The 12502-nt window shown below is 38.6% G+C and overlaps 1 protein-coding gene across 2 annotated transcripts in view; it reads left to right on the forward strand.

The window, feature by feature from the left end:
• The window catches only part of CENPF (centromere protein F), a 61898-nt gene that overhangs the window by 16577 nt on the left and 32819 nt on the right, over positions 1–12502 (forward strand). For both annotated transcript variants that reach the window (XM_044942709.2, XM_044942710.2), the window contains exons 8-10: positions 5816–5941; positions 7349–7477; positions 9285–9407. In XM_044942709.2, coding sequence (XP_044798644.2) covers positions 5816–5941; positions 7349–7477; positions 9285–9407 — 378 coding nt within the window. The remainder of the gene's footprint in view (positions 1–5815; positions 5942–7348; positions 7478–9284; positions 9408–12502) is intronic.

Here is a 12502-nt window from a genome sequence, read left to right on the forward strand (position 1 = left end):
TAAAATGAATTGGGAAGCGTTCCCTCCTCTTCTGATTTTTTGGAAGATATTGTGTAGAATTGGTGTTATTTCTTCTTTATAACATTTGGTAGAATTCTCCGTGAAACTATCTGGGCCTGATGATTTCTTTTTGGGAGTTTTAAAATTACAAATTCAATTTTTAAAATAGTGACAACTATTAAAATTATTTATTTCACATTGGATGAGGTGGGTTTGTGATTTTAGAGTAACTTTCATCTAAATTGTCAAATTTATATATGTGGGGTTCATAGTATTTCCTTATTTTTCTGATGACTGTAGGTCAGGCTTATTCCCTGTGCATTTCTGATATTTGTGTCTTCTTTTGTTTTTCTCTTTGTTACTATTGCTAGGAGTTTGTCGGTTTTATGGCTCTTTTATCGATCTTATCAAAGAGTAGGCTCTTTAATTCATTGATTTTTCTCTATTATTTCCTGTTTTCAATTTCAGTGATTTTTTTTTTTTTTCTGGCCTCTGTTATATTCTTCTGCTTGCTTTGAGTTTATTTTGCTCTTCTTTTTCTAGGTTGTTGATGTGGGGTGCTTAGTTTATTGACTTGAGACTTTTCTTCTTTTCTAATGCAGACATTTAATGCGATAAATTTCCCTTTCCATACTACTTTCACTGTGCCCTTCAAATTTTGATATGTCTCGTGGATTATTCAGAAATACCTTGTTTAGTTTCCAAGTATTTGAGATTTTTCTCTTTTTGTTATTGATTTATTGTTTGACTCCTTTGCTGTCAGAGAACATATTCTATGATTTCAGTTCTTTAGATTTCTTGGGGTTTGTTTTGTGGTCTAGGATATGGTCTGTCTTGGTATATATTTCATAGGCACTTGGGGAAAAAATGTATATTCTGTTGTTGAGAGCAATATTCTAAAAGTATCATTAGCTCCTGTTGATTAATGTTATTTGATGAATTCCTCTTTATCTTTGCTGATCTCCTGTCTAATTGCTTCTAGCAATTGTTGAGGGAAGGGTATTGCAGTCTCCCATAGTTGTCTATTTCTCCTTTCAGTTTTATAAATTTTTGCTTCACTTATTTTGCAGTTCTGTAGTTTGCTCCATACACATTTAGCATTGTTATGTCTTCTTTTGGATTGACCTTTATCATGTAATATCCCTTAGTATCTCTGATAATTTTTTTTTTATTCTGAAGTCTATTTTATCTGGTAGTAATATAACCTCTCCAACTTTCCTTTGGTTACAGTGTCATGATGTATTTCTTTCTGTCTTTTTACTTTCAGCCTATCTATACTGTTAAGTTAAAATATGACCTTACTGTGAATTAAAAAAATAGCCTAATGTTAGTTTTGTGTGGACAGCACATAGTTGGGTCATGTTTTTTAATCCACTCTTTTATTCCCTTTTAGAAACACTATCTCTATTAATTAGTGTTTTTAGACCATTTATAGCCAATGTAATTATTGATATGTCATGACAATGGCGCCCCACTCCAGTGCTCTCGCCTGGAAAATCCCATGGACGGAGGAGCCTGGTGGGCTGCAGTCCACAGGGTCACGAAGAGTTGGACACAACTGAGCGACTTCTCTTTCACTTTTCACTTTCCTGCATTGGAGAAGGAAATGGCAACCCACTCCAGTGTTCTTGCCTGGAGAATCCCAGGGACGGGGGAGCCTGGTGGGCTGCAGTCTGTGGGGTCGCACAGAGTCGGACATGACTGAAGCGACTCAGCAGCAGCAGCATGACTTAAGTTTTACATCTTATTTTTTGTTTTTTATTTCTTTCATTTTTCATATGGCTGTTTTTATTTTTTCTGCCTTCCTTTAGGTTACTTGAACACTTTTTAGAATTCCATTTTGAATTATCAATAGTTTGAGTATATTTCTTTGTAGGGCTTTTATGATTGTTCTAGATAATGTATGTATACATACAATTTATTAGTTTATCGGTGTTGTCATTCTATCAACTGTAATAAATTATTGAAAGTTTGCTTGTCTTTTTGTCCTTTTATCCTCCCCTATTTATAGTGTAATTTTCTTGAGCATTTTTTATATGTACATTTAGAGCCACATCAGGTAGTGTTACACTTTTGCTTTACTTGTCAAACATAATTTAGAAAACTGAAGAAGAAGAAAAGGAAAGCCTATTGTATATACCTTTATTGCGTATACAAATATTTTTATTCTTCTTCCAGATTTCCTTCTTTCATCATTTCCTTTCTTTGTAAAGAACATCCTTTAACCATTCTTTTAGTGTAGCAGCGAATCCTCTAAATTTTCTTTTGTCTGGGAATGTCTTTATTCTTGGAAGATATTTCTGGAGGGTATAGAATTCTGGGTTAACAGTTTTTTCTTTCAGTACTATCATGCTTTTCCTTGGGTCACAAAGTTTCTTGTTCATGCTTTTCCTTGGGTCGCAAAGTTTCTTGTTAATATGTTTTCTTCTCTCTCTTCAGAGCTTTCTTATGTGTGTTTTAATAAAATATGTGGGTTTTGGATTGTTCTTGTTTTGGGAGTTATAGGGAAATGTTCATCTCTTCCATCTTCCTGGAGGTGGTAGTCCTGCTTCATTTTTAGAATTTCCCTAGTGCAGTGCTTTCCAGAGAAACATTCTCAACAACTTTGGGTTAGATATATGATGAAACATGACCTCCCTTGATCTGTATGTATATTTACTCTCTTTGTGCAGTCTGGGTTTGTAATTTGGTTTTCTAAGTTAGACTTGGATTCAAGCCCTGGCTCTGTTGCATCCCAGTTTTGTTACTTTGGAGCAATGTAATTAACTTCTGAGCTTCAGTTGCCTAATCAATAAAATGGTATTAGTAATAATACCTTTCTCATAGGATTGCTGTAAAGTTTGTGATAATTTTTATAAAGGCTTTAGCGTAGTACCTGGCATATGGTGAACTTATAATAGTTGTTATTGTTATATCGAGTTCCTAGTCAATTTAATTCATTTTCATTTGCATTTCTGCCAACTCAGGCTTCTTTTGTACATGAGAATTATACTTATCCTTTTACACATTGAGGGCTTCCCTGGTGGCTCAGATGGTAAAGAATCTGCCTGCAGTGCAGGAAATCCAAGTTCAATCCCTGGATCTGGAAGATCCCCCAGAGAAGGGAATGCCTACCCACTCCAGAATTCTTACTTGGAGAATTCTATGGCCAGAGGAGCCTGGCAGTCTACAGTCTATGGGGTCGCAAAGATACTGAGCAACTAACCTTTACATGTTGTTTTGTTGGTTTTGGTGTGACAGGATCACCAGATCCTTCTCTCGAGCGTTATCATGAGGTCACTTACCAGATCATGAATTAAAATTTTTGAATAGGACAGTGCTGAGAACATAGCTTTGCCTTCTTTCTATTAGAGAGTTCCCTCCAGGTTCTTAAGACTCATTTATTCAATGCTTTCTGGATTCCATTTTTTTCTCATAAACTACAAATCCACCTAACTGAAAATTCAGTCTGCCTTTCTCCATCTTGTCTCTAACGATAGTCTGACCTTGTCCAATATGTTGCTGAAATCAAATTATCCTTTGCTTATGCTATTCCCTGATTTACCTTTAGAATTACCTATTAAATAAAATGGAGCTAATTTAGCCAAAGTCAACCACATGCTTCAGTAAACATATGCTGTTCCTAGTATGCTTCTTTTCCAAGTATTTACACACCATGTGGGATACAAGGTTTGAATTCATGTAGAAACAGTGTTGGGGCTGGGCAGCAAATCTGGATTTCGTGTTATGGTTAAAAACTCAGGCCCAGAGCACTGAGTCTCTAGGTCTCTATATACATACTGTTATATACTCTCTATATACATACTGTTAAAGGACTAGAGCCCTGAACCCTTTTTTAGAGTATTATGGAGCATTCATGACACCTAGTGGCCAAGAACTTGTATATGGATGGTGCATCATAAATACCAACATTAAAAAAAAAATCTAAATAAAATATAAATTACTCCTAAAGGCTTTTTTTGTGTGTGTTAAACCAGCTGTTTGTACAATAATAAAGTATTATTGATTCTGAGATATTGTGGGTTGCAGTTTGAGGGAGTGCCAGCAGAGGGTGCCAAGGATTCATTCATTTATTCTGCCGTGCATGGTTCCCCCCCCTCCCCCCCCGAGAATTGTCAAAATTTTAGACCATTTAGTCAGTGATTTTTGTCTTAGTCGCTTACCGCTGTATCCCCAGTGCCTAGCATGGTGCTTGACATATTTGCTGAGTTCATATTTATTATTGGTAGAAATAATTTCTTTCATACTTTTCCTTAGGGGTTTAAAAATTCAAGAACGATAAGGATAATGACAGAGGTATCTTAATGTTCAAAGCAGTGAATTAATTCGAATTACTGGCTCAATATTTTACTTTTTAAATTCAGGATCTTGAAAGTTCTGATATTTGCAAGATCAGACCAGCTTTATCTTTTAATCTTTGGTTAGTTAATAATTGGTGTCAGGTCTTATGGGAAATTTTTACATAGTGTTTTCCTCTTTGTTAAATTTCTGATAGTTCTAAATGGGTCTATAATGAGTCTCAGAGAAATATATTAGTGGAGAGATTTGCCACACTGGGGTACATTTCTTTTGGATCAGGAATTCTCCCCCAGCAATGTGAGTTGTTCTTATTCTTTCCTGGGAATTTAGAGTTGTTTTGTAGGGGAGTTCTAGGATTTGAACACCACAGGGAAGAATTAGAGGAATGGGTTTTAACACTTTGAAGATTTAATTTTAAAGAGGATCCTAAATTTCAATGTAGTTCATGTTTTAACAGTTATTTTAAAGATAACTGGCTATGTATAAAAAAGAATGAAATAATGCCATTTGCAGCAACATGGATGGACCTAGAGATTAGAAGTAAGTCAAAGACAAATATCACATGATATCATTTGTATGTGGAATCTAAAAAAATCATACAAATGAACCTATTTATAAAACAGAAAGACACACAGACATAGAAAACAAATATATGCTTACTAAAGGGGAAAGTGGGGAGAGGGATAAATTGGGGATTTGGGCTTAACAGATACACACTACTATATATAAAATGGATAAATAATACAGCACAGGGAACTATATCCAATATCTTATAATAATCTATAATGGAAAAGAATCTGAAAAAGGATATGTGTGTGTGTGCATGTGTGTGTTGTTGAATCACTTTGCTGTATAGCTGAAACTAACATAACACTGTAAATCAACTATAGTTCAATTTAAAGAAAGAGATAACTGGCTATGTAAAAAGGCAAATGAGTATTCTTTGTGTTGCCTTTGGCAGCTTGTTTTAAAACCCATTGTGATACTCTCTGGAGTGCCGTGAACTTCCAAACATTTAAGATGACATAGTGGGAGCATTGTGGAGAGATGCATATTAATATTTAAAATTTCTCACAAAATCTATTATGCTTGAAACAGACTACATATGAGGATAATAGGTACCCTCTGGTTATTTTACAGCCTCTAATTTACACAGGTCAACATCATTGCATTTTAACCTCTCATTTCTGTACGACAAAATGTCAGGTGACTCAATATTCAGACACACTGATTTCTTTTATGGCACAACTTATGAAGGGTTTATTTAAATAGCCTAATGCAGGTTTATATCCTTGCTGATATTTCCCAAATATAAATTTATGTGTGCTAAAATAATTGTAGTAGTTTTGGTATTTGGCTAATTGTTTTAGCCCCAACTTTGTATGATACAAAAAAGTCAAAACACAATGTTTGAGCTTGAACCAGATCATGGGACTAATTTTTCTGAAATTCAAAATGTGTGCTTCTTTCCAAGAATAATTTTTGTTTTGTTATTGAACGTCTTAATTTGTTTTAGTGTACTGCTTTGGAACAAAAATTGAAAAAATTGACTGAAGATTTGAATTGTCAGCGTCAAAATGCAGAAAGTGCCAGATGTTCTCTGGAACAGAAAATCAAGGAGAAAGAAAAAGAGTTCCAAGAGGTAAGGTAAACAGATTCATGAGGAGTTTGTCCAGAAGGCTCTTATGGTCATTTCCTAGTTTGATCATTTGAAAAGGGGAGTGTCTGTCATCATTTGGGATGTTCCACTAGAGGGGAAATGCTGTGTGGAAAAGGTTACTATACTTTCCTTCACACTTTTCCATCTTTCAGTTTTTGATAGGCGAAGGGCTTTAGAAATTTTTTTTTTAATCCATGTTTTCTGATTTGTTTGAAATTTGATACCAAGTAGAAAAGGATCGGCGAAGGCAATGGCACCCCACTCCAGTACTCTTCCCTGGAAAATCCCATGGACGGAGGAGCCTGGTAGGCTGCAGTCCATGGGGTCGCTAAGAGTCCGACACGACTGGGAGACTTCACTTTCCCTTTTCACGTTCATGCATTGGAGAAGGAAATGGCAACCCACTCCAGTGTCCTTGCCTGGAGAATCCCAGGGATGGTGGAGCTTGGTGGGCTGCCGTCTGTGGGGTCGCACAGAGTCGGACACGACCGAAGCGACTTAGCAGCAGCAGCAGAAAAGGATTGTATTTCTTGTTTCAAACACTCTGTTTTGTAAGGGAAATTATATTACATTCTACAGCTGTTTTTTTGGGTTTTTTTTGTTTTTTTTTTTTTTTTTTACTTTTTTACAAGTTTTCTTTGTTTTTTAATTTTTTGGCCATCCCATGTGGTGTGTGGAATATTAGTTCTCCAACCAGTGATTGAACCTACACCTGATCCACCTTGGAAGGTGGAGTCTTCACCACCAGTCCACAGGGGAGGTCCTTCCAGCTGTTTCTAAAGTCTGTGAGTTGGCAAATACATTAGAAAGGTGATTAACGTCTAGGGGGAAGAAGTTGGCAGACAAGTTAGGGCTGAAAATGTACTTGGATAAATCTTGGTATCAGTTTCAGGTGAGTTAGCCTGGAAGTAGGTCTGTAGTCCTTCAGTGAGAGTTATTGGAATTGTGAATCTGGTGTCCCTGTGTGGTTATCAAGGTTAATTGGTGGCATCTACTTTCTGTTATTCTCAATGGTCAGTGGTGTTTTAAGCTCCCTTTTCGAGTGTGTTGATTTCTCAGTGGAGTTGTGACTGGTTGGCTCTCAGCTCTACCCTTTTGTCACTGGGTACCTCAGAACAGAGGTGATTCATTTAAGATGGGGATGAGGTGCCAACGGGCCAGTTTCCACGTGTTCTCCTGGGGGACTGCTTCCTCTTCCGCTCAGAGACCGGGATCTGATGCCCGGGATGGGTGCTAAAGCTGCCTGTGTTGGTCATCAAGTAGATGCCAACTGGCTCCATCCTCTCCTGTTCTTTCAGAAGAGCAGTGCCTGGAGGATGTCTGGGTCTCGCCCTGGGCTCTCCCTTGTTAACCAGCGTCTGTTGGATGCGTTTGTCTTTCACTTTTTAGGAGCTCTCCCGTCAACAGCGTTCCTTCCAAACCCTGGACCAGGAGTGCACTCAGATGAAAGCCAGGCTCACCCAGGAGCTACAGCAAGCTAAGAACACATACAACATCCTACAGGCTGAACTGGATAAAGTAGGGTGCTAACTTATTTCTCCCTCCTCCATAACCTCCTCCCCCACGTTTTAAAATAACATGTCATTTCTGTACCACAGCGGAAATAGGATTCCTTTAAAGGAAAAAAACTTGCCTCACTTTCTGTAGTTATTAAAGTGGAGAGCAAACTGAACCTCTCTGGGTCTGGGTGTTCTCACTTAGAGAAAGGAGACGCCGAGTGGGGATCTCAGATCTGAGGGTCTGTGGGCGTCTCTGATATTCTGGTGGTTCTTGGTCATGCCACCACATGGGAGCTCTCCTAAGTGTGTATGCCTCCAGTCAAAGCGCTAAAAAAAGTTATAATTTACTTTTTTAACACCCACTGCACAAATGATTTCATCCAGATTTATGGCTTTCTGACTCTTCCACGTGACGATGACACCCATATTTAAATCTCCAGCCTGGATGTCTGGTCTGAACTTCAGACTTGGGGGTGTGCATCCGATATTTCCACTCACGTGTTTAACAGGCATTTCACACTTAACGTGTTGTTATTGGAACTCCACCTTTTTTCAGACTTGTTCTTTGCTTAGTCTTCCTTGTCCCAGTAAATAGCAATTCCATTCTTCACATTGCTTCGGTCTAAACCTTCCCGTCATCTTCAACTCCTCTTTCCTCTCATATGTCAAAGTAATTCCTTAAAACTCTGCTGACTGTACCTTTATTTATTCACACACACACACACACGTACACTTGAGTGTATATTTGCATGCATGTGTATATATGTGCTCTAATACACATCATCACTCACCTGGGTTTCTGTACTAGCAGAATCCTCCTGTGCCAGGATAAATCTTTATGAATTATTTATTGGCTGTCCTCTAAGATTAAAAAAACAATAAACATTTACAGATGTATAATTGTTTTTTTTTTTCCTTGCTTGTTTTAATTTTTGTTAAAAAAGGAAAACTGTCTGAGCTTTGTCCTGTCAGATGTTTTGTAGTTTATTTATTTTCCCTGCTGATGGGTATTGAGGTTTGTGTGGTACCATTGGCAGTATCACTGGGCAGGTAAGCATGTGTGGGGCTGATGTTTCTGTAGCACAGCTTCCTGCATGTGACATGGATGGCCTCTAGGGCATATATCTTCTCACACGTGACAGGTACTTCCAAGCCGCCCTCCAGGAAAGTTGTAGCAGTTTACCTGACACCAGGTATAAGAGGCCTGTTACCTCCATCCTGCTAGTAGCAGACAGTCCTGGTTTTAAAAATTTTGCTAAAGAGTGAAAAATGTTGTTATTTTTTAAATTCACAGTTTCTTGATTACCACTGAGGTTATTTCTTTCAGAGGATGACTTGCCATTTGTCTCTTTTGTAAAAAATTTCTATTTCTGTCCTTTGCTCATTTTTAAATGGGCTTGCTATTTTGTACATTGAATCATAGCTATGCTTTATGTGTTGTATTTTGGGAATATCATTTTTATTGTATTATTGCGAATGTGTTCTCTCAATTTGTTTTCCCATCTTTTGTTGTTGTTTCTCGTCTCATTTTTTAAACAAATTTTAGTTGTTTTATTTCTTGTGGTTAATTTTTTCTTTTGTGATTTCCTCCCCAAACCCAGCTGTATTCATCAACATATGCTATTGCCAAGTGATGTCATGGGTTAACATGATGGTATTTTAAGTTCAGCTTCTAGGACCATGTTAAGCTATAACATATATACTATGTCTCAACCAAAATAGATTGCTTTCGTTCTTATATTCCATGACCTTTTTATTATTTAAGAATGAATAGCTATTGAAAAGTTAAAACAAAAATGAAGCTTTGCCTTGTTTTCTCTTTGTAGGTCACATCTGTAAAGCACCAGATAGAAAAAAAATTGGAAGAGTTTAAGCAAAATCTCAGCAAAACTGAACAGGCCTTACAGGCAAGTCAGACCAAGGAAAACGAGCTGAGGAGAAGCAGTGAGGTGAGGAGCAGAGAGCATTTATTTGCTTCTGTGCATGAGGAAGTGCGAGGGTTAAAGAATTTCTGCACCATTTTCCCCATAGCGTTTTTCTTTTTTATTTGCTAGAAGTATTACGAAGTGTTTTGTATATAATCTATGACATAGAACATAAGTGGTTTTTTCACTTTTGTTCTGATGTAACTTACTAATATGTATCTAGCAATTATAGGAAAACATGATTTGTAGTAAATCCATTTGGTACTATTCTTTATTATTTTAAGATAGATTTAGACCACCTGTGAGGTGGAAGGATGGAAGAAAGCACGGGATTTTCTTTTCTTCTTTTTATTTCTTTTTAATTTTAAAATGTATCTACTTTTTGCTGGGCCTGGGTCTGCACTGCACGGGCTTCCTCTGGCTGCGGTGGCTTTTCCTGTTGTGCCGCGGGGGCTCCGGGGTGCTCGGTCTCAGTGGTGGCAGCACACGGGCTCACACAGTTGCTCCCTGGCACGTGGGATCTTCCCCTACTAGGGATAGAACCGGTGTCCCCTGCAGGGCAGGCAGACTCTTAACCACGGGACGACCAGGGAAGTCCTGCAAGGGGCTTTCTAAGTGAAAAGTAACAAAATTGGTGATAGAAGGTATGATTTAAGTCCCCTTTCCAAGGGTTGGCTTTTGAGTCATCAAGTATTAAAAACCTTGTGCAAAGTGATAGATTTAAATAAAATTTTTTTGACAGATAAAGGGTTTCTAGATTTAATACTGTTACAAAAGCATTAACTAATAACTGTATGACTCTGGCTTCAACAGTCACACGCTAATCTTCATGTTAAACGTGCAGGCATGGGTGACGGTGTCTTTGTAGAGTCATGGTCATGATACGCATGGTGCATGAGGTTTCCCAGTGACGAGGATATGAAGAGTAGCCTGATAGTGCTTCTACCAATAGATTTTATCCGTACTTACTTTAATTTGCTTCTCTCTGAATTTATTTAGTTGCTTGGAGTTTATTTTAAAAGACTCGATTAAAAACCACTTAGGGACAGTTCATAGGCTGAAACAGTTTGAGTAGAGCCATAAGTCAGCCTCATAGTCTTATGAAGAAGCACAGCAGAACAGGAGAGGTTGCTTCTCCATCAAATGTCACAGGGAAGACTATTTTTCACTAGTTTTTAAAATATTTTTAAAGTATTAAATATTAAATCTTTTACATATCTAAAATTACTTGTTAGATTATACAGTTTTGTTTTGTTTTTTTTTAATGTTCTCTGTAAGGAACAGTGATTTATCCAGGTGAGGCAAGTCTAAATGTATTTATCCTCTCAGCTTCAAAAAGTGTATCGGTTCTAGAATCAGAACATCTGTCAGTGGCAAAGAAGAGGTTGTTAAAGCAGCTATAGCCTCAGAGGGGTAATATTGCTGGAGAGAGGCGGCCCCAGCCCCAGCCGCCTGAGTAGAGGAAAGCTTCATATCAGATGATGGTTTCATCAGCAAACGTTTTTAAATGGAAGCGTTTGTTTCAGCAAAACAAATGTTTGCCTTTTGGCCAGTGGGGACCAACCAACAGATGCTTCTGCTAACATTTCCACAGGCAGACTGGCACCGAGCTCTTCCCTCTCTGAGCTTCCCTTTCAGCCAGGAACTCTCCTGCGACTCCACTGGCTGCCTGGTGGAAACATTTTGTAAAAGTGATCGTCTGGTTAAATGGGTCCAAACACTTTTTAAACGGTGTGCTGGGCCAAGGCTGCATAGCGAGCTGGACATTTCTTGCAGGTGTTTCTGAAGACTCATGCGTCCCTGCAGGGTCTGGTTTGTCAGCCGAGGAGCTGTCCACCATGAACTCGAGCTGTGCTGAGTTCAATGCCAGTCATGTTTTGCTCAATATTTCATAAAGTTCTGTGTCAGTGAGGGCAGTCACGGAGGTGTCTAGCACAGGGCCAGAGAGCTCACTTAGAATTAGTCTTCAATGCATGTTTGTGTTATGTGTCTTCTTTTGAGAATAATATAAAAAATTCAAAGGGCTTAGCTGGCTCTCACATTTTGAATTGGGATTGGAATCAGAAAAACAATCTACCCAGTTTGACGGGTGGTATAACTTTGTGGTAAAATGGTGGCTTTAGACGAAGTGAGATCTGAACCTGCTCTGTGGCCTTGGGACCATGACTTACCCTTTCTGAGTGTGACTTGCCTTGTCTTCATATGAGGACTAATAGAACCCCTCCCTTTTCAGAGTTGAATTAATGATTAAATTAAGTTTTGTATGTCAGGTGCTTAGACTTGTGCCCAACCCATAGGGCCCTTTGGTCTTGATAACTGTTAGAACTTTTTTGGTGTGACCACTGTTTGCTGTCACCCCGAGGCACAGAAAGTGATGAGCAAAGGACACGGCATTTGAGACTTTTTGCATTTAAAATTATAGCCTATTCCAGGCTATCACTCTGGGTGTCTTTCTGTATCTAATTATAAGTAAGTGCAAGCAAGTCGAGTGCGCTTGTAGGTTTTGGATGCTGAAATAATGTGACAGTTGTACCGAAATGTTCCTTGTCCGTGTTTCGCAAACTAATTTGCCACTCACAATGAGAAATTATCAGTAGTGGAAACGTGATTTAATGGCCCAGTCAAGGGTAAAGTTAACATTTAGTATCAAAGTGAATGGAGGGTTTAGCTAGGCTGCTCATCCACCATCTAGTGCCAGCCCCATAGCACTGGGGTTAGACAATCATAAACTGTCATTTGACAGCCAAGATGAGGGAACACTTGCTTGGGGACCTTCCTGAGCGTGGGGACCTGTATGACACGGGGTCCTCTAAGGGACCTGGTCTGGCAGGCAAGAATGATGAGGTGGAAGGGGAGAAACACATCTTTTGCATCCATCCCTGGTTCACCATATAGACTTTGCGCCAGCCGGGGATGTATTAAACTTCATTCATGGGTGCCATCACGAGATGCCACATAGTAGCTGAAATGTGTTTTGTCTGGCCCTAGGAAATGACACTTCCCTTGCTGCTTCTAAAACCAAAGTTGATCTGGGTGGAATTGCTTGCTAAGCTCTAATGCTGGCTTGTGGTTATAGGGATTTTTGTTGTGTGTTTCCAGACTGGTGCCCAATTTTTCAA

Source organism: Bubalus bubalis, chromosome 5, assembly GCF_019923935.1.
Source record: "Bubalus bubalis isolate 160015118507 breed Murrah chromosome 5, NDDB_SH_1, whole genome shotgun sequence".
Taxonomy (NCBI): Eukaryota; Metazoa; Chordata; class Mammalia; order Artiodactyla; family Bovidae; genus Bubalus; species Bubalus bubalis.